Below are 23,228 nucleotides of genomic sequence, written 5' to 3' on the forward strand. Positions count from 1 at the left end.
GCAGACTATCACGGTGGCAGACACTGGGAGATGGGAAGACAAAAGGTGGGACAGTAGGCCCCAAAAGGTGGGCTCCACAGGAAGGCCTAGTGAAGCCAGCACTCAGATAGCTTCTTAGCATCCATCCCTGAAACAGTACGAGGGGGAACTGCTTCCCTCCTCAGACCCCTGAACAGGGTTACTTACATTGCAATCATTAGATATGCATCTGCTACAGGTCAAATGAGGATCAGTTTCAAGAAAGCCTTCTTAAATGATTCATGGGTTTCCATTTCTCGAATGCAAATACACACAGAAACAAACAAAAAACAAAATGAAAAAACCAAAACGCCAAGGCGAAGAAAGAACAGGAAGTGCGTAGAAAACCAGCTTCTTGCTAGAAAGGGCAGCACATGTCTTGCTTGAAGACTGTTTGAGAGATAACTGGCAACTCATGGCATATGCGAAGGGGAGAAGAGGGAGGCTCTGACTACTCTCTCTCCCTAAGATACACTGATGCCACCAAAATTGTTCTATTTTTAACCGGTTCCAGCTACATTAGAGAGATTTTCCCCCATATGTAAACACCAGAAGGTTTGTTCTGTATGTGAGCAAAAAGAGATTAAGGCAATGTGGAATGGAAACCTTTATGAGTGGGAGAAACTTATAGTGTAAAAATTTTTTGAAATTACGCTCTTGATCAAAAAGGTGTGATGTCAGAGATAAGACAAAATAAAGTCCATAAGATAAAATTAAGTCCACGTGTTCAAGAGAATACTGCAAAGTTTCCAAAAGAGACATCCCCAAGTACAAGAGGAGAGGGTTCCAAGTCAAGACAAATTACTTTGTCAACCTGAACTTCAGATGTGAATACAACATGTGAATACTAGACTTCAAGGAAGCCCAGATCCACTCCAACCTGAACAAACAATAAAGTACAGGCTACTGTGCAGCATCTGCATTACAAACACAGTTGGCAACATGCCTAGCAGAATCCATACATTCTAAGAGCTCTGAATGAGTCAAACAGAACTCTCCATTATGAACAGGTTGTAGATTTTAAAATGAAGGAAAAGAGATTTGAAGAAATCCATAATGTATCCTGTAGTAATAATACAATATACTGTACACATATACCAATGTATTTCCAGGGGACTTGAATGAACATTAAAACTTTCCACAAGTCCTGCACTGAGCTATGATATATTGTCCTTGTAAGCCAGCTGTGAGGAACTTGAAGGAAAGTCTGTGCTGGTACTGAAATAAGAGTGCAAATGTTCCAGTTAACAAGGAAGCTCAGCAACCTAAGACCTGAGAATAAACATGAAACACTTCAGCTATTCATCAAAGGACAGGCACTGGAGGCTCTGGAGAAATAATATCACAGGAGATTGAAAGGAAGGGTGAAAGTCAAACTGCATATGCTTCTAGAGTAAAAACTATAAATTCATAGAAAATGTCTTCCACTGCCTGCAGAAAGTCTTGGCATCAACAAAATAGTATGGTGGTTTTGAGAACTGTAAGCACTGTACAAAAACACAACACAATTCTTGTAATTCAAGAATCATCTTGAAATATTACAAATATTGAGGCTCAGAAAAATTTTAATTCACAAAGCAAGTGAAGAACACTATTTACAAATTCTCTCATTAACAAAATATGTCAATAAGAGGTTGGACCTTGTCAAATTTATAATACTGGTGGAACTGACCCTAATTTTCAAGCAAAAAAAAAAAAAAAAAAAAAAGATATAATGTAAGTCATGCTGCCTTGCCTCAGCAGCAGATTTGTCCCAAGTAAGGACAATGAAGTTTGTTATAACCATGTTTTGCTTCAGTGCTATGACACTTCATAAAACTTTGTACACTTTACAGTATAAAGAATAATGTCTTAAGCAGCACAGCTTTATCACGTTTTACAAAGTATGCATTATGAAATACCCAAAGGTTTGCACTAGGTGTGACAAATAATAAACATCACTTACCCTACCCTTTTAAAGAATGAAACTTGAGGAACAATTAAACACCAAAAAAGATAAGATGGTCAAAATATAATAAACCTTGGAGGCAATAGATTTCTACATCACCTAGCATATGCCACTTGTCCTAGCATATGCCACTTGTATAAAAAAATTATGAGTGGATGTTAGCTAACAAAATGCCACTGGTGCTTTATTCCCAACACTTGATTTCTTCTGACAGCAACTTGCCTGCAGAGCAAAGTAAGTTTTATTTAGTTATGTTAGGAGAACTGGAAAAATGACATGAATACTACGTACTTGTGTTTCTGAATATCCTTAATGCCTCCTCTCTGGTAACCTAAACGTTCTGCAGGATTATCTCTGCAAAGTCGCTTGATAAGTCCATTTGCAGTCTTTGTGATATTTCTGGGAAACTCAACAGCATCAATGCCTTTCAAGATAGAATTATAGGTTTTCATTGGATCTGGACCAGTGAATGGAGGAGTTCCTGTAAAAATTAAGTTGTAAAATTAGAATGCTAATATGCCTAATAATATATTTTATACACAAAATATTAAAATTCAATGAAAACTGTATCTGCATACACAAAATTATCACATGATTCTAAAAATAAAGCCATGTCAAGAATACAAAAAAGTGCTTACATTCATGTTCCTATGCTATACATTACTGCAGCTGCATAAAATATACTAACATTCATAAATATACTAACATTCCTCCTTATTGCACAACTATATCATTACCCTTAATAAAATGTTACATGGAGATCACCAGTGATAAGGGAATGATGGAGAGTAAATTTTAAGGTTGATGAAACTAAATTTAGAAAAGTGGGAAGTTACACAAACATATAAGAATGAAGAACTCAGGCCCTACGCCTAATGTACACCAATGGCAAATCAAAGTGCAAGCCTTTAAGATTTGTTGCCAAATATTGTGTAGCACTATATGCAAAAAAGAAGACTTTCCCAGGCACAAGAGATGAGACAACTAAGCTGAATAACAGCTATCATATTACAGCTTCCTTGATATCCTCAGAGCAATGGGAGGAACACTTTATGAGGGTAAATACAAGACCTGCAAACCGTAGCATGTGCCTGATTGGGTAAGGTGAGTGCCCATAGAAATATGAGCCCACTGCTATCAGTGCCTTCATCAGAAGAGAGCCTCCTGTAGAGCTGGAGCATGTTGTCCAAGCCCTAATATTATGTAGAAGACAGCCACTCTATCGAGGGAGGACTCCATGAGAAATACAAGGAAGACAAGTGTGCGGCCTTTAGACAATCATCGAGTATGTCAGCCCAGCAGATCCATGGAAGATCAAGCAGCCTGGTTATGAGGAACAACACAGCCTCCTCTATGCAGAAAGCCAACATGATCTACCAATATATATGCCTTGTCTGATAGTGCCTCAGCACCTACATCAGTATGACCATTAATGTACTTCTCCAAAAGGATTTCCTGCCATGTTCACAAGGATACTACTATATACTGTAAAACCATGCTAGAGCTGCACACACCAACAGAATAAAGAGAAGCGATATAATTTCGAACATCAAAATTATTACAGGTAGCAACATGGCAGGACCATCAGTGCCTCCACCTCCTGAAAGCCCTACACATAAGGAAGAAGAGTCTCAGCCTCAACACCTGCAACTCAAAGAGGATACCAGGATTAGATAATTGTTGAAATATTGTGACAGATGGCTCCCGAGCAAATTTGCCCAAGCAGGTACCAGAGTGAATACTCATGCATTAATTTAGTGCATTTGTCAGTCCAAAGCAGAGAGCTTTTAATTGGAAGGCTGACGCCTCACAGACAAGGTGAAGTTACTTCAGTAAGTCCTAAATAATGGATGGATGGAAATGCACATACTCAGTTCTAAGTTCCTTCAGCAAGTCCTAATTCATGGATGGAAATGCACATACTCTGGTCATCAAAAGAATGAAGCTGCCCTCTCTGATGGAAACCAACATGGAATGTGGTTTTCACCCTGAACCCAATCTCAGGGACAACCACATTCACCCTGAACCCAATCTCAGGGACAAACTCATTCTACCCCCCAGGTGACTCCTCCACTAAACATAATAAGGAAGTAGAAGTCTGGAGACACATCTACAACTTCCTGCATTGCCCATACCTTTGAGGCCAAGGTATTGGGCAAATTTGGAGAACACTCTGGGAAGGAGTTGATCAAGAAGAAAGTGGACAGCATCAGCCTAAGTTAGCCTATAACCATGCCAAAAGACACAGACTACCCAGGGTTCCACTCTCTACTGCCATTACATTGCCCACTAGTGTGACATGAATCTCCCACCTCAAGACAAGAACAAGTCCCAGTCTGCATCACAGAATCTTAGGACCACTGCTGAGAATGAAGGTCAGTGTCCCCCTTTCTGATACCAACAATCTTCTGAACCTTTGTCTTCCTCTGACACACCAGTCAGGGCTTAGTCCATCATAGTGCTGAGCAAGAGGTCCAGCCAAAATGTTTAAATGAAGCTAAAGTGACTGACTCAGTGGCTCCAGTTCAACAGCTAAGAAAGTAATCCCTTCTCCAAGAACCCATTTCATAGGGAAGACTGCTTATTAGTCTCTATAGAAGATTAGTTTCACAATCCTTGGAAACACAATACCCCATCAATGCATCAGACACCGAGAAAGCTTGGTAAACAACGTTATTCTCTGATCCACAATTAAGAGGGAACCTCTCCAGAATGGTCTGCGCAAGAAGACCAGGTCAACCAGATTATAGTTAAGCTTCTGGGGTAAAACCCACTGAACACTTTAATAGGATTCCAAGGAGGATGAGCCCTATGACCTCCCATATGCTCCTCTCCTATTCCTACCTGAGGTGGTTCTACAGGCAAGGGACCCTTGGGGCCCCACAGGACACAACAGGCCTAGAAGAACCCTCCACTTAAGTGGAGATTTTAGACACACAAACCTTATAATGTTTCTGATCAAACCATAACCACATGTCCCAGACAGACCAAATCATGATCAGTAGGCATCAAAGGAGACTGAGGGTGACTTTGTGAGGATCATACTAGACTGTGTGGGTGCTCCACGACAGTCAAATCTCACACAGGAGAGCAGCCTTACAGCTGGTGGTATCCTGCAGGATGATACTGGTAATGGAACCAAAAGACAGGTCAAAAGCATATGTCTCACAATTCTTCAATAACCAAAGGGCTTCTGTGCCAACCAAAGAGGTAGTCTAGGCAGAGATGCTGGAGCAGCAACAGCAGGAATCTCAGAAGAGGTTATTATCAAAGCATTAGTGCCTGCTGAGACTGAAGCAGGTGTAGATTTCTTCGCTGTAAAGAAGTACCTACGAAGACAATAAGGAACGAATCCCCTGTTAACCTGAGAGATGGCCCCAAAGCCTTCAAAACCTTGTCTTGTTGTAGTGTCTTGGAAGCAGTAGGCATAGCAGGACCAGAGAGGGGGGCGGGAGAAGGGTTGATGGCTGCAGGAGGCACATCCATTACACCATCTACTGCCCCATCCCAGGAGTGAGTGGGTGTCATTCTAAGGTCTGTCAAACCCACCCATACCCTTGTCAGATAGAGCCAAAGGGAAACACCTACGGGAGAACACGAAATTGTTGACCTTGGAAGACAACTGACAGTATCTTCTCCAACCTATAGTTCTTCCTCTTAGCAAGGAGACCAAGAAGCTCTTGCAAGAATTTAAGACTATGTACATTCCTAACCTCTGCAAAAATGAACAAAGAGAATGAAGATGCATGTTCATAGGTGACTTAAAGCTCTCACAAACCCTGCTCTGAACATGTACATTGATTATTCTTTCTACCATGAAAATTAGCTGTCATCAGTTGTGCAATAATAACAGCCAGTGTCAGAAGGAAAGCCAAAGTCTTCAACATGCAAGAGCCAGAAAGAGAGACAGACTAATCTCTTAAAAGGTAATAGACATGTTGAGGAATACAGCAGTAGCAGAGTCCAACAATAGAGCTGAAGAAAAAGTGAATGCCAACAATCGAATGAGAGGATGGTATACTCAACCCCCTTGTTTGGTGCCAAATAACTAAATAATCAGTTCAATGAATGATGCATCCATAAAAAAAGACAAAAGTTTTGATTTTTTTTAGGAGAACAACTCTTACCACAAAATGTAGATACTTGGTATCTACAAATTAGTGGAAGCCATAAAAGCCTTACCATAAAACCAAATATCTCCATATTTAGGGTAGGAAACATACTTTTGTAAATGTCAACTGAGGATGCTAAAACCAAATATTGCATTTCCAACCTATGCATCTATACCATGGTGAAATGGAAAGTACACCTGCCCCTCACTAAGTTCCAGAGATCAGGTTATGTGAAAATTGCAGTGAAAACCAGGGTAGTCTAACCAAGAAAGACTCTTAGTTCCAGTGCCAGGTGATCAGACCAAACATAAATCAAATTAAATTGAGTGTGTTTGAACATTTTTAGTCCAGGCCATCCTACTCATTTTCTTTTATCTTTTATGCAATGCACACTATTAAGCCAATAGTAACATCATATTACTAATTGTAAAAGCATCTAAAAACACCAATGGCAACACAGTATTTAGACGTAAGGGCATCACAGTAGTTTAAATCTCACAGCAATTTGTGCAATTTCCCAATTTTAACAAAAGTTTAGGTTAAATGAGCCATCAATTACCACCTATCATTCACACTTATGTTGACCTCTCTTCTTTTCTACTGTTCCTACTTCTTAGAAGTAAAGTTCAGTAACATTGTATACACACATTTGTTTAATCCTATAACTTATGAGAAAACATAGCTCTGACTCCAACCCTAGCCTACTCCTTGATTGCAAGGCTCTATTAAATCCATATTTAAAGACTGCTGCATCTCTTCCCACCTGGCCAACACTGTTCAAGTTTTAGTGTTCAAATAAGCACAACTCCTTTGGGGTTGGCCCTATGAGTCTACTCACTAAATCTCATCTAACTAGTAAATGGAGTATCTTCTTGCATTACAAGATTTATACTGTAAACTCCTTTGTATTCACAGATTTTTTATCCAAACTTTTTAGCCCAAATGAAAAATTAGAAAATAAAAATTTATAAAATACCCCCTTACTTTGAGAAAGAACTGCAATTAAATTATACTTGCAGGCTCCCTGGGTCTGTACTCCTCAATGAAAAAAATTTATTCCTTGTTTAATCTGCACATTGTTGATACTGTTACAATAAGTTTACCACAAGATGGATCAGTATTTTTAAATATAAGTCATGAATCAAACTAAATAAATTTTTCCTCTTTCATTTTATTCTTTATAAAAGTTTAGTGAGGCCAGAATATACCTCAAAATTCTCATAGGGTTTGCCCCAAAGGATTTGTTCTTATGTGAAAACTAAAAACTAGAAAGCAATGCAGTTGGTCTAATAGGAGTTGCCAAGAATCTCAATTAACATTTTCAATTTACTCAATTCTTTGTATAAGCAGAAACCAACCATCTATAGAATAACCTGCAAAAAACCTTGAAATTTTTCACATCAGCCCTGCAAATAAGTTTTTAGATTGATGGTCCAGTCTTCTTTTAGCCTGCTGATCTGGTCATCATAGCTAAGACAACACCATAGTAGCATCTCCCTTTATAGAAAAAAAATACTATACATTCAGTACAGTACCACAGATAAAAAAACTTCAAAATATTGGTAACAACCTATATTTACTATGGTCTATCTAGAGTACATTAGTTATTACCACTGGTCCCTCTATATTTTGCTGAAATTTCTACATCCTTGTTTTTTATTTTCTTTTCCAAATTTTCAGCATGATACTCAAAACCATAGCTCCCTAAACTCAAAAATTAAAAATGAGAGACTTGAATTACTACCATCCATTACTGTATTGATTTGTAAAAATTACAGTCATTTTGATCCTTATCAAAAACCATTCCTTTTCCCACTAAGATATTTTTAATTATAAATGGAATAATCTTATACTTTTCTTCATTCTTCAGAAACATATCCTATTTCTCCAGTTTTAGGAAACAAGTTTATGCAAACTTACCTGTGAGGAGTTCAAACATAAGGACTCCAAGAGACCAGTAATCTGCAGAAATGTCATGACCCTTATTCAAAATTACTTCTGGTGCTACGTACTCAGGAGTTCCACAGAATGTCCATGTCTTTCTTCCAACCTACAGGGGATAATTTGTATCAATACACTGCACATCAAATGCTTTATCTAAAACATAAGTACAGGTATTCCGAGAAACCGATACTAGTATCTGGCTCTTATGATGTGTACATGTCATTAGAGCACTCAATAGAAAGCACCTCCACCTTAGCACTCTGTGAATAAATGTAGCATGCCCATGAATGAGTGAATTACTGTCTATACTTGTGCATTTTGCGTAAAATATAAAAAGTATACCACGAATATACAGCTGACTATGAAGTCTTGGGGACTATGTAAATCCCTTAGTGAGGAATGTTTTCATAATAAATCATAAACTTATTCTCCCCAAGTTAATCACCTAAAGGTTATCCAATCAGTAATCTCACCACATTCAGTTCAACTGTTCTTGAGACATCCTGCTAATACTGTAAAGTACATGAAAACCAAACAGATGAAACTATGCATCCTCCAATCTTCTTAGCAGATAAAAGTAAGTGATGCATCACCATAAACCCAAGACCACGTCCACAATGGTCTGCATAGTTTAACAATGTTACATGAAATTGTTCTGTCTCTTAAAAGAGACAACATGTTGTCTACTCATTAACTATTCCTTTTTCAATTTTTTTCACAGACTGATAAAGAATCAACTTCTTGTTAACTTTTTAGAGGGAAATTCTGCAAACATACACAATAACAAAGCACATCTGAGCCATTTTTGCAGCTACTGTATTTTGAAAAGTTTGTTAAAAAGTAGTAAAAAGACAGTAATCTAAAGAGAAAATTTCAAAATATTTTCCTAACAGCTGAAGTTTTCATTGTACCTGAATAAGAACTGAAGTCAAGTTATTGACACATCCAAGCATTTAGAGCTAAAAAAATCAGACCTAAGACAATGCAGGATAAAAAGAACCACTTTTGCAAACAGAAAGAACAAATGTTAAAAAAATAGCAAAAAATAAACACAATTCACACTAGTGGAAAACAATACTGTCCTTAATGAGCAGGATAGCTGTTTCCAAGTTTCTAGTTCTTTATAAATAATACAGTAAACTTGATATATGGCATGTGTTTTTTCTTTTTGACCACTGTATATATATATCATTTCACAAAAACTTATCACATTATGAAAAAGCAAGCTACTGGTATCACCATTATGAACTAATTAGCTAATGCTGCTTTAAACAGTGTTGGGACAGGGTCAGAATTACCACTCATGTATTTTGTTATAATCACCGTATTGTGGAAAGAAATTTTCTTGTAAAATGGTCTCTACACCACTCATACAGCATATTAAAAACCTTGATGACTAACTGGTTTTCAAAATATTACAATGGAAAACACACAAAGAATAATTTTCTCACCTGTAGTTTCTTTGCAAAGCCAAAATCTACAAGTTTGACATAGCCCTTTAGATCAAGAAGCAGGTTTTCTGGCTTAAGGTCACGGTAGATGATACCTTGGGAGTGCAGATAATCAAAAGCTTCAACCACGCAAGCTGTATAGAACCGTGTTGTTTGGTCATCAAAATTTCCTCTGTCCCTGTAATTGAAATGAAAACCAGATGAATTACACCGTATGGGGAAAACTATTTATGCTACTGTATGGTATAGTATCTTTTCAAAGTATTGAGATCTTCATAAGGAAATGCTTCAGTTCTGGCTATAGCTCAAACTAATGCAGTACTGAGGAAACATAATACAGTACAGATGTACCTTCATTTTCAGTGTATGACAACATACCCAAAGTTTTCATTGATTAAAAGACTTATATGAAGGAATGATGAACTTGTGCATTTAGCAAGTTATCTACAAATCACAGTTGAAAGAAATTTGATGTGCAAAATGCCTAGATAATTGCTTTTTGTATGTACTATGCGTACAGTCTGTGTATGGTACAAAAATGTAATATGGTACAATATTGCAAAAAATTCTCTAAGTTAATAGTCTAAAGCATTTCTAATGTAACTAAATATCTAAGCAATTTGGCCCACTCAATTCCATTACTACCTAAAATCCTAATTATATTATCCTAAAAATTAAAACCAAAAACGTGATGAACAAGAGGGTTCACTTTCCTTAGTCTTATGGGAATAGCAGTAGTAGCCCTTTCATAATTTAGTTCCTTTTAGTACAGTACTGTACATTATTTTTACATAATCGTATATTTCCAAGAGCAACACAATTATACCTGCAAAAAACTGTACTGTATTCAGCAGGAGCTTCTGACAGAACCCTATATGGTAACTAAAAGTTTCAAATAGAGTACTTTAGATTTTAACCATACTGCATATAACCCTTTCAGCAGTATTGAACTTTCTAAAGTACTGAAAAGTCAAATTATAAAACAGAGTTTATCAATTCACTCCAACTTTTTCATTTATTACATTCTTCACACAACTGCCTCTACTACACTGTATATACAGTACTAAATTTTACTCATCAAATCTGATTTACATAAATTTCTGCTTCCCTACTATACAAACGTATATTTTGCCCTCTTTTTAACACAAACATAATGCATTTGCACATGTACATCAACTAGTATTTCTAGCTAGATAAATACAGGATGATCATTTCTTGCTTTCTCATAAGCAACTCCTTAGTTATGTTTAAATTAGATATAACTTTAGCATTTTGCAGTATTGATATGAACTTCAAGTCTTCCTAATTTTTGGGATATTTGAAGTCCTTTCTTGCACATCTTACAGCTCTGCATACACGTAATGTAAAACAAATTACTTTTTAATTCACAAACTTTTAGATACTGTATTACACAACTTCTATTTAAGAAGGGATACTGAAGGTATCATATGGAGGAAGTAATTTTCCCCTATACATGTACTGCATCTATATCATAGCAACACACTCAACATATTTCTCTCATTAACAAAGAAAATTATTCTATAACTAAAAACCATGCTTTGAATGGTATGTAATGCAACTCATAGGATCAGTTTCATATTATGTACACATTTTTGTCACAAATATAATTTCGGGTTAAATCTAGTTTTACAACTTATGGCAATTTTTCTTGATCTTTAATAGGCGCATTGAAGTTCGATTCATCAAAATTTTATATATAATGGAAATGCCCCTACCAAATTATCAAGATGTCTGAATTTATATTATACATAACTTCCTACAACCTCAGTTGGTTTTAATAGTGATAGCACTTAAAAATACCCATTTAATTATGTTCCCAGTGCATTACAGCATTTGTATGTCATCAATATATTAGAGGTCACTGAAAACTTGTGTACCAATATACAAACCCTCCAATAAAATTTTACAAGTACTGTACTTATGATATGGGACAGCTTGTAATTAAATATTTTTTAATACATACCTGAATTTTTGTAATTTGATGTTTTTATTAGCATAACACAGAATGTGAAAGTGTAGCAATACAGTTTTTAAATCTGGAATAGCCATACTAAACTCAAGTAAATATAAATGACAAGTAGCCAATCATATTAGTAATGAGTGAACCCTCTTATTAAACTCACATTCAGAATGATTTGTTATTTCTAACATTATTTCTATATACAGTACAATTTACAGTGTCTGAAAGCAAACCATCTAATACCAATGATGTATACTAACCCCATGGAGGGAAAAACCGATGTGTAAAAATGTAACAGTGGTTATAATGATCATGATAATGAAGGAATTGAAACACCAATTTGGTGATTATCTCATCCTAATTATTTCCAGTCTTTGACTAAGCAGTCCAGTGTAATGACATACCAACAGACTCCATGATTATATCATATGAAGAATAATAAATCTCCCATAAAATGGTTATCCACACAAGGTAAAACAGCCTCCACACAAAGTAATTGTATCAAAGAATTCCCTTGCATATTCCTGCATGCAATGAAGGACCTTTTTTCCCTGTGTGCAAGTACCATATATGTACACACATGTATATGCAAACAGCACAATATAGCAAATCCTTGCTAACTGAGGTCAAATAAATTAGTAACTACTTAGTAGTGTATGTAACATCTACTAGTCAAAGTTGGGAATGCAAAAATACATATAGGAAAAGATGTTAAGTGTACAATGTTTTATAAAATTAATAATGAGAAATGGTTCAATTCTCATGTTCAATTCCATACCAAAACCATAATATAGTTAAAAGATTAAGGCTAGAAAGCATTTCTTTTAAGGCTAGCATCTTATAATTTTTTAAGGATTAACTTCATCTTCCACTTAATTATCCAATCTAGGGGAAAATATTTCTAGTAGTAGTAGTCTTGGGAATGCTGATTCAACACCAATGAGCCTTATGACACATTCCATTTTAGGTACTATGCCTCCACTGACATACTGTATGTAGAAGATATTAAATTTTCTGAAGAGTAGATTATTTTAATTATTATCCATTCAAGGTATTCCACGGACCAGTCATTAAGAGATTTGGCTATGCAATAATTATAAAATGTCTACTTTATTGGGTGACCTTAAATTTTGTGACTACACTTGCAGACTTTAAAAATACTTGAAGAATTTAGAAGAGTTGATTTTGCAAAATTATGCTTTAGAAATTTGTACATAAACTAGTTATCCAAGAACATGGCTTTTTTTTTTTTTTACCAACATTCTTAGGACAATTGTGGCTATTTCAGCAACATGATTATAACATTTTCCAGACAAATTAAACAATAAGGTAAGTTGGCCCAACCTAAACAATAAAGGGGATTTACATAATTTATTTTTTGTCCCAGTGATATAGACTATATCTCAGTACTGTACTTTGAAGTGTTGTTAGTTTTATTGACAATGATGAAAAAGTTTACTACAGTATAAAGTACTCTACTGTCACTGCTATCCACTCTTGAAATTGTGGTATATACTATATACTTTGTTTAACTCTTTAAAACATCCTTGTTCATATGTAAAGAGTGGCATACATTCAACAGAACTTCCCTCACATTCTTGTATGTCAAAATTACTCACATCAACTAATCATCCCAAAATAAATTCTGTAAAAAATTTTTCAGTTCATAAATTTACTTTTATGTCCCAACATCTGCTTTTGTTTAATGATCATAGTTTTCAGCCTTATTGAGGGAGTTTATACATGTAAGTTATACTTATCAAATTATATTCAACATTTAATTATAAAAATTGTTACAAATAAATTTAGTCTAGTAAATCCAAGGAATTATCCACCTGCAACAGGGGGTTTAAGGGTAGATGGTTAGTATCAGGTTGGAATGGCAAGACTTTGTATTCATGTGACTTAAGCTATATTTAAGTATAGTGCATTAAAGTTACGTTCAGTATTTGGTGTATAAACTTATATGAAACTAAGTACCATGCACATGAGCAAGGTGCAGTTCAGGCAATGACCTTGATTCATAAACCAGGAAATAAGTCTGGTTGCAGAATACTGTATTGTACTGCATACAGTACAAAACTTTAAAAATTGTAAAAATTTAAGCGGTCATCATTGGTTAAAAGTAATCAAATACACAGCTGTACCATTAGAAGCAACACTTCATTACACAATATACATAAAAGGGGGAAAAGTGGACTAGGATCTTGTGACAACAAATCGCTTGCCATTAAATTTTTGTTACACAAGACAATCTGATATCATCCAAACTTGTATAAGACAAAACTTCATGATACCTATCTAATACAGACACAATGAATATAGTTTAATCAAGATGAGAGGTAGTATGAAGTACTGATAATATGAGAATGAAAGGGGCTACTCTGTGTATGTACAAGGTGAATATTATGCAGTCATGAACACAAATGACCCAGGTGAATATTATGCGGTCATGAACACAAATGAACCATAAGCCTCTGTGATTGGTCTATAACTCTTGCTGAAATTGATTACTAAAAATCTGGAGCATTCAAACCACTCCCTATATCTTGTGTCTCATCTGTAATCTGTATTCAGATTCAATATCACCACTTTATTGTATTGAATATCTGAAAAATCCTTAATGATAATGTTATGATAATTAAATTGCCTGTATTTCCCATTGTAAAAAAAAAAAGAAAATTAGTGAAGCCAATGGTATTTCTGTAAAATAACTAATGTATCAATTCCACAATGAAAATACTGTATGTGAATCCCATGATATTCCAGTAAAATAACCAATGCATCAGTTTCACACTGGAATTCACTATCTTAGCATTTATGTTTATGTAAAAAATCACAGAAACTAGATACAATACTGTAGTACAGTATTATGATGATTGTATGTTTGTACAAGTGCAGGTTCTTTTTAACATTATGTAACATCTGGAGTTAGAGGGAATTTTATTAAAGCTTAACCACCCTACCCTACACCTGATGCCCATGTTATTAGAGATATCAAAAATCAACTTATAAATCCAATACTGTAGTAGGAGATTTCATGCTAAACACTCACCTACAGGTATAACATTTTTCATCTAAATCCTCTAAGAGAGTAGATTTTTGCTACAAATTATCATGCAGCATCTGGGTAAATATTAAATTAAACCACATTTTTTGGCTAGTACTGTACATTAAAAAAAAATACACACTTTACATTTCACCACAATCTATACAATCCTGATGCACTTGAGAGAGAGAGAGAGAGAGAGAGAGAGAGAGAGAGAGAGAGAGAGAGAGAGAGAGAGAGAGAGAGAGAGAGAGAGAGAGAGAGAGAGAGAGAGAGGAGAGACTAGTAATCAGTCCACTTTATGACAAAATTCACTCTTATCTTCAAAGTATAATAACTCCAATTACTTTTTGTTTCAACATAAGGTGTTTTGATGTTATGGCAGTTTTTGTTAAAAATTAAATGAAAAAAAAAAAAAATAAGACTTACATTGGTTTATGCATCTTTGCATCAGACAACAATGAATGCTAAAAACTGGCAAAAAAACAGGACTCCATAAAAAAAAGTGCCAATCACATGAAAACAGATGTTAGAATATAGAATGATATGTATAGTATAAAATCATTAAAAAGCTTGAAAAATATTAAAAATGTTCTCTTATTTGCATGATGTTCAGCTATACATACTGTGCAGTTGTATGTACTGATGCTGTTCCAGCATTCAGTTATCAACCAAAAAATTCAAAATCTATAATCTATAGAAAAGTGCCAAGTCATATAAAAACAAATGCTGAAATATACAAAATAGTATATGTATATTAATAAGCCATTTAAAAGCTTCACAATATTAAAAATATTGTCATGGTACATAATGTTCTAGTTCCAGCATTCAGCAGCTCGGACATGTGGCAGCATTTAGTCCTGGTCAGTGAATTCAAATGTGTGCTTGCATGTGTGTTACAGTATTTGCAGTGTCTCGCACTGAATTTATGTCTTGAGTAATTAGTGCCATGACTCTGCAGTAAGTTTTAGTGTTAATGCTAATAAGTGTAATGCTCTTCTCTGTTGGAAAATTAGGTGGTTATGATAAAACCCCACAAAAATGGTAAAAACATTGCTGCTGCCATAGTTCATTCTCTCCTCCAGGTCATCAAGCTTATCAACATCACCCATCAAGTACAAATAGTATTGTACTGTACATGGTGCTGCATAAATGTAATTTTCTTTTGGTTTTCTTTACATTCTTTATAATTAATTTGCATAAATTTATTGTGTTAAAAAAACAGCAAAATTTTAGCTATTGAATGACTAACTGTACAATCAATGGACATGTATTAACAACATATGGAGTTGATTATAGGGGTTTTAGGGTATCTAAGATATTTTTTAAAGGCATTTTTAAAAATTTTCAATTAAGTCCTGTTTTGGAATGAATTATTGATGTATAGTGAGGTTTTATTACTGTATACTCAAAAGCTCTGTTTTTGACACAAGATTAGTCAGTGGTGAGATGGTAAATGTAGGATAACATATACTGTAAATTACAAGAAAAGGATGTGCAAAGTGTAAAAATTCAAAACTATTAATGCAAAAGTCACAGAGCAAGATCACAGTTGCAGTTTACCATACATGAATTGAGATGGGTTGTACAATGATGAGCTGTGTATTAAGTCAAATCAAGAGATTCCAACAGAAATCAGTAAAAGATAAGTGTATAGGATGGTTATCAATATCTTTACTGTACTTCCCTATGACAACGACAACACTAAATGAAGGTGCCAGGGTGTGACTAAACTGAGGGAAGAGAAATCTCCCTCAGAGCCAACCCACCTCAAAAAGTCATTCCAGAGCTACTAGGAAGACTACAGAGACACTGAATTCTTTTAGACATGATGACACAGAGGTGTGTTGAGAGTGGTTTGAGATACCATGTTTTGTCCTCGCATCAGGGGTACCCTTTAATGGCAATTAACTATTGACGTACATTTCCCCTTTTATGTACTGCTAGTCCAGTCACATGCCAAAGAACCACCACCTAAGTGGCCCAATAAACAATGGCCAAGGACTTATGCTCCACACCAAAAAAGGTCAGGCTCAGGATACTCGCCTTATTTATTACAGTGTCTTCACACTTAAGTTTTTGTAGCACTCCTCAGAGATTCTGCAAATAGGTTCTGCACAGCAAATAAGAGATGAACAGATGCCACAAAAACACTTTTTCAAACATGAAGTAAATGTATATTTATTTGTACTGCCTTGCAAAAGCACTCCTGGGACATAGAACAGAATAGAATGCAGAATTTAGGCCAAAGGCCAAGCAATACAAATTGACAATAAAAGGTTTGGAAGGTGTAACAGGAGGAAAACCTCGCAGTTGCACTATGAATCAATTGTTAAGAAAGGATGAAAACAAGATGGAAGAAAGAGAATGGAGGTACAGTAAAAGGAATTTAAGGGGATGCAGCTAGGGGCCGAAGGGATCTGCAAAGAACAGTAAGTAATGCTTATATGGGACCAGCTAAAATTACTTGAAGTGTAGGGTTCTTTTTGGTTCAGAGAATGCCATATTCTACTCACAGGTTTGAGCTTTCATTTTTGTTATCAGGTTCATTACATTGCAGACTGGGATGGTTACACTTGATCTGGTCATAACAGTTTTAGCTTTGGCTGCTTTACAGCATCCTCTTTTCTCTCTATGCCTACATAAGCAAAGATCCAACATACTTCAACACAAGTAGCTGTGCAATGGAATTTTTTCGGACAACAGTGCTGAGGGCTTTCGACAGCACTTCTAGTCACAGAAAACAACAAATTTCTGTGGTGGCATATTTCTACTGATTTCAATTTTAAGAGTTAAATTTATTCCTCAAATTTGTGACAACAGTAGCATTGTTTTTGAATACGGTAGAAATGATTTTTTTTACTAAGCAATATGGCAACAAATCCTACACCTGTTAAGAGATTTGGAACCATCAGTATATACTGCATAGTTTAGACATCCGCATCTTATGTTCATGTTAGGCTGGTTTAATCCAATCTTGCCTAACTACTACTTCTCATGCAACTGGAAGTTTCTCCCAGTTTCACTTCAAGATCCTTAAACTTCATCTCATTTAATTTTCGGATCTCTCTCCATTTGTGTCCAACCACTCCAACTCCCTCTTTTCATTGCTATGTGGAGTGGATTTAAATGGAATATAAAATTTAGGATAAAGGCCAAGTGCTGGGTGCTGTAAGGTTAACAAGAGGAAAACCTCACAGTTGCTCTATGAAACAATTATTAGGAGAGGGTGGAAAGTACGTTGGAAGAAAAAGAATATGAACAGAGGTATAGAAAAGGAACAGAAGGGGCTGCAGGAATGCTACAAAGAACCCTGAGTACTGTAATGACTACAGTGCACCACATGAAGTGCACTGATGGCACTAACCCCCTATGAGGCATTTCTTTGTTTGCCTAATGGCTTAAACCTTCTAATTCAACTTCCGTACAGCCACAACCAATTCATATTATTGACATCATTAGACCAGAAATAAACATATCTTCAATATTAAGATATTTAGAAAATTCATCTTTGTTTGAGCTGGGACACATTTGTCCCTGTTGTGTTGTACTGAAACTCTAATTGGGATTATTTGGTCCCCATGAGTATCACAGAAAATTTTTACACAGCAAGTTTTTAAAAGTATATATCTTTGTTTGTTTCACTTTGCAAGCTGGACCAAAATACAGTTTGTGAAAATCCTGTACGAAAAATAATAACCCATTTTCATACCATGAAAATCCTTGCGAGACAATTTACACCCAAATAAAAAAAATTGATAAATGCACTAAAAAAAAACAAAGGATCTTAAACATCGTAAATACACTTAATTTCAATTCTACACATCAGATGATATCATTTATGCTATGTAAATTGCAAAAGTAGAAGAAAATATTGCTCAGGTTTTGAAGCCAGCTTTTCTTGACACAGTTGACAACATACAAATGGCATTTACAAATGTTCTTGGGGGTTAATGTTGTACTTCTGGTGTTGTAGAAATGTTCAAGCACTAAAAGATCCCACACAATGGATTTTAATACAGAGAAATCCTATTTCACTGCTATGAAAGAATTTTTGGGATAAAAAAATCACCCTCTAGGATCAATAAGGTTAAAGTACCCTATCTCTTGGTCTTATAGCCTAAATTTCATGATTCATTTATTCATCCATTGCAACTGGGTGAACGCAGTAAAAAATATAAAAATTCAATATAATTTTAAGTAGAAAAAATTATTCATGTACAGTACAATGAATGCCAAGTACTGTACAGTACTTGAGGACATAATAATAATAGTGATCAAAGTTAATCACCACTGTAAAAGAAAATCATTGGCTAATACTTTCCTCTTCTTAAATATACTGTATTGCTCAGTTTAACAACAATCTTTTTCTCTTGGGAATAATATTATTAATACCAAAGAGATATGTGTACTAAATTACCCTACATATCACAAACGACAATGGTACGGACTGGTTAGTTGTTAATATTTTCACCAAACAATATTTCTTGATTTGTTAAATCTCACCAGGATTGTAATTCAAATTAATTTAAAAATAGCATGGACTATTGTACCTTTTATCCATACCAGACCATCAATGACTTTTAGTACTAGCAACAAAAGGGTACAAAACAAGCATCAACTCATTCTGATTAGTAAAATGTTAACTACACTCCATAAAGGTAAAAATGATTTCATAAATAGTTCCATAAACTTTTAAAATTGTCCCAAAAATGGTTATAAGCAAATAATGTACTTTAATCCCACTAAATATCTGTAAAGTAAGCTACATGACAAGACAAAGCTTGATTTAATACAGCAAATGAATACTCAATATGACAACATAAGGGACGTATACGTACAAGCAACTACTATCTAATATTTACATGAGAAGAGTACAAAATGACTTCTGTGAACACTGAGCTAGAGATAAGTCTAAAAGAATGGATTTTCATAAAAATCAAGATGATCCTCCTCAAGTCTAATACAAAGTTCATTTGATGGAAAATGTACTCTACTGTACTACTGTTTCTTGGATTCTAATGTATAATGAGTACGCTAATGGATCCCATAGATCTTAAGGATTTCAAGAGACAGAATAATTCCAAATTCTTGCATACTTTCAAGTAAATTTACTCTAATTCACAAAATATGGTTATTAACTTGAGTAAAAAAATACAATACTGTATTGCATTATCTTAACAACCAATACATTCCATTCAAATGACACAACATCCTCAACACAACAAGACTCACAAGATCAAGGTCTCTCAAGGATAGATATATAAAACACAGGAAGACAGGCATCATGGATTTTTTTTTTTTAATGTTTAGCACCATATAATTAAAAATATTCTACCTAGAAAGAAGAAATCTTTGCCTCATGAGGATCAGCCTAAGTAGCTTTAAGCTGAAGGGATGATGGTAAACTGCCAAAAGTGCATGAACTTGTAAGCATCACTTTCTGATGGTTCCCATGAAGTTCATAATGAAATATTCCCAAATACTGGTCAAATATATTATACTAGATATTTAAGGGCTGCTTGAGGATGCATAATGCATTCTTGTTTTGACACTAACAAAGCTGCATCACTTGAAATGTGTATGCAACCTACTTTTCTTTGTATTACACTGCAATGAGATATATGTTAATGGATTTAAGCATGTGAATATACAGCATTATTAGTGAATTTTATCTAAATTAATGCATTTTGTGATTATATATATATATATATATATATATATATATATATATACAGTATATATTTATATTTTATACAGTATTTATTTATAGTTGATGTGCATTTGTTTGTAGATCAAATGCAAAGTTTTCATTGCCAACATTTCACATTAAGCATGACATCAGTCTACAGGCCTTGGTACAATTGCCTGTGTCAGGCATGTTGCTCTGCTAAGTAGAAACAACCCCCATACTTGAGATGAGTAGTTTATCATATATTAAAATTATTCTAATCACCATCCCTGTAAACACTGGTTAGGATATAAAGAGGGCCTCTGTCTGTCCATCCGTCACATTTTCATTCTCAAACCTTTGTGATATTGGTTCTTACGTATATTTGCTACATAGCAAATACACTTGATCTTAGAAGGTTCTAAAGAACCATCTATGTAACTATAGCCAAACTCACCTATGCCATTTCACCCCTTCCCCCCAAAAAAAAACCAAGTCACAACAAATACCACTTAGACAAAACTGAAATTTTTTTAGAACATCTCATTTGAGTTCTACTGAATGTGGAAACTGCAAGTTCTTGCAGCATCCCCCTTTCCAGGGGTGGTAAGAAACAGAAAGGTTGGTATTTTGATATAGAAAGTTACAACACACTTTTGATGTGCGAGTTCAAATGTATCCTTTGGATACCATGTGTAACTCAACAATCACTTTTCCAAGTTACTGAATGAAGCCATAGGAAATATTATTTTGTCTAGGCTTGTACATACACAAGAATGAGGGCTCAAAAAAAAAAAAAAAAAAAAATTTTTTTCAACCATACAAGTACCTACCAGTGACTTACCAGTGCTGTTTGGCAAATGAAGACTAATAAAAATGTAAACTTTTGCAACCTAACTCCTGCAAAGGCTTCATGCAGAGCAGTAACAACAAAAAGCAATAACAAAAAACAACTGAAGGGCAAAATTAAATCTAAATGGCAAGGGATGAAGCTCACTGCATTTTTAATGTTGCTTTTACCTTCTGTAAGATAATAAGTTGTGTCCACACGCCATATGACTGTCTTGACGCCTTTGTGGTTAAAAAAAAAATTTTAAGTGCTAATAAAAACTCAAATACACTGTATTACAAACTCAAGATGAAACAAGGTATTTAATGAATACAGTACTCCCATTGGTAATAATACCTGTAAAATTAAAGTTAACTGAAAATCTCGTCATCAAACAGTATACTGTACTGTACAGGTACTGTATCGGAAAATAACTACAACTCCAGCTGATGACAGACTATTTCAGTTTTACAGACTTTCTAATATATATATTTTTTATATAAGATTTCTGAAATGATCACTCTCCAAAAAATCTTTTATATATACCCAGTACATTTGCAATTGACAACTTTCAATGGAGATCACAAACAAACAATTCAAAATTCTAAATAATTTTTGCCAAAAAAAATAGATACCTGTAAAGTAAAAAACAAAAAATATGGGTACCAATCTCGCTCAAGAGTGCAAATTTTTTATTCTGAAAGAGACCTGACAACAGTTTTTAGTCAAACTGAATACTTTAATTGCTGTTAATGAGCTTTGAGGAGGAGGACAGGGGGAATGGATGCTGTAAAGTTTCTTTATCCGGATACCAGAATAATGCATGGTACCCAAGGACATACCTAAAACATAATACTATATAATCAAAACAATGCTAAAGGCTCTTGTCAAATATGAACACCATAAGATACATTATGAAGGCAAGGGTTAAAGCTATGGAACAAAGTTAAGTAACTATAATAGATAAAAGCACATTTATTGTAACTCATGATATGCCATACTTTTAGTATAAAAGCACATTACTGTAACCCATGATATGCCATACTTTTAGTGTTAAACTCATGCTACAGATTACATTAAGGCAAACAAAGTAAAGTTAGATACTCATGCATACATAAGGGAAAACACCATCAAAATACTATATTAAAACAGTATAATGGCCATGCTGACTTGCAAAACAATGGCATGGTTATTTTTATTTGCTTCCTTGAATAAAAAATGTATCAACTGAATGTAAAGTATAAAAATTTGCACAAACAAGCAGAATTTGAATGCCTTGTATAACAAGCAAAACAGAATAAAGTGTTCTTTAACTGGCATCAATTATTGTAACATGTCAACGAATATCTGCACACAATACTGTAACAGAGGAATTGAAAACCTAGGATACTACAGCACAGTACATCAAGTTAAGTATCCTAAACCAGAAAATTCCTTATAAATTTACAATGAAGACTCTCATATAGGAATCATTCTTAAAGTGGGCATGATTAAAAATAGGAACAATTAGATCCCTACAGTGCTGCAAGACTCCAAAGACTTTAATAAATAAGATGCTCTTTCTACAACAAACTTCAACATTCTCTTAGGTTTCCACAGGAACTATTGTATGAAGACGAGTACCTACAAATACACAAATGCTAAGCTGGAAGAACTTATACATTACATTACTGTATCATCTATAGAGAAATGTATCTTACTTTTCTCAAACTTATAGAATATGGCAATTTTAAAAACTAACCTTACAAGCACTTTAATTTTTAAATACTTACTAATTTGTAATACATTACCACACATGTGTATTACTTTGCACTTCAGTCCCACACAATAAATGCCTGGACACTGTACTGTATAAGTAATAGGGAGTTGATGGCCAAAATATAGTGCAATTTTAGTTATATCTATATGACTAAAATTTGTGCATTAATGTAACAGTAGTGCACAAAGCATAATAAAAATTACACAAAAATATTTTGGTGGAATTAGCTATGTAATGTTGGCACCACTTTACAGTATATCATGCCAGTATGCAACCTGGTAAAATAAGCATTTCATGTCTTAATATGAAATGCATATTATGCCTTTCAACTGTGGTATACATCGGTCTTTTTAAGACAGGAAATAATCTACTGTATATCATGTCATTATGTGGCCTGAAAAAATACGCCTATTTCATGTCTTATGAAATATATACCGTATTTATGCCTTTGATCTCAACTATACAT

General features: G+C 34.7%; 1 protein-coding gene across 8 annotated transcripts in view; it reads right to left on the reverse strand.

Moving 5' to 3' along the window:
* for (cGMP-dependent protein kinase for) overlaps positions 1 to 23,228 on the reverse strand; it is a 704,904-nt gene that overhangs the window by 8,667 nt on the left and 673,009 nt on the right. For 4 of the 8 annotated variants that reach the window (XM_067098863.1, XM_067098859.1, XM_067098857.1 and 1 more), the window contains 4 exons: positions 21,195 to 21,245; positions 9,474 to 9,651; positions 7,999 to 8,128; positions 2,258 to 2,447 (listed from right to left, as the gene is read on the reverse strand). In XM_067098863.1, coding sequence (XP_066954964.1) covers positions 2,258 to 2,447; positions 7,999 to 8,128; positions 9,474 to 9,651; positions 21,195 to 21,245 — 549 coding nt within the window. The remainder of the gene's footprint in view (positions 1 to 2,257; positions 2,448 to 7,998; positions 8,129 to 9,473; positions 9,652 to 21,194; positions 21,246 to 23,228) is intronic. The other 4 variants (XM_067098864.1, XM_067098860.1, XM_067098862.1 and 1 more) reach the window with 1 other exon arrangement.

The sequence above is a fragment of the Macrobrachium rosenbergii genome, chromosome 55 (assembly GCF_040412425.1).
Source record: "Macrobrachium rosenbergii isolate ZJJX-2024 chromosome 55, ASM4041242v1, whole genome shotgun sequence".
Lineage (NCBI taxonomy): Eukaryota > Metazoa > Arthropoda > Malacostraca > Decapoda > Palaemonidae > Macrobrachium > Macrobrachium rosenbergii.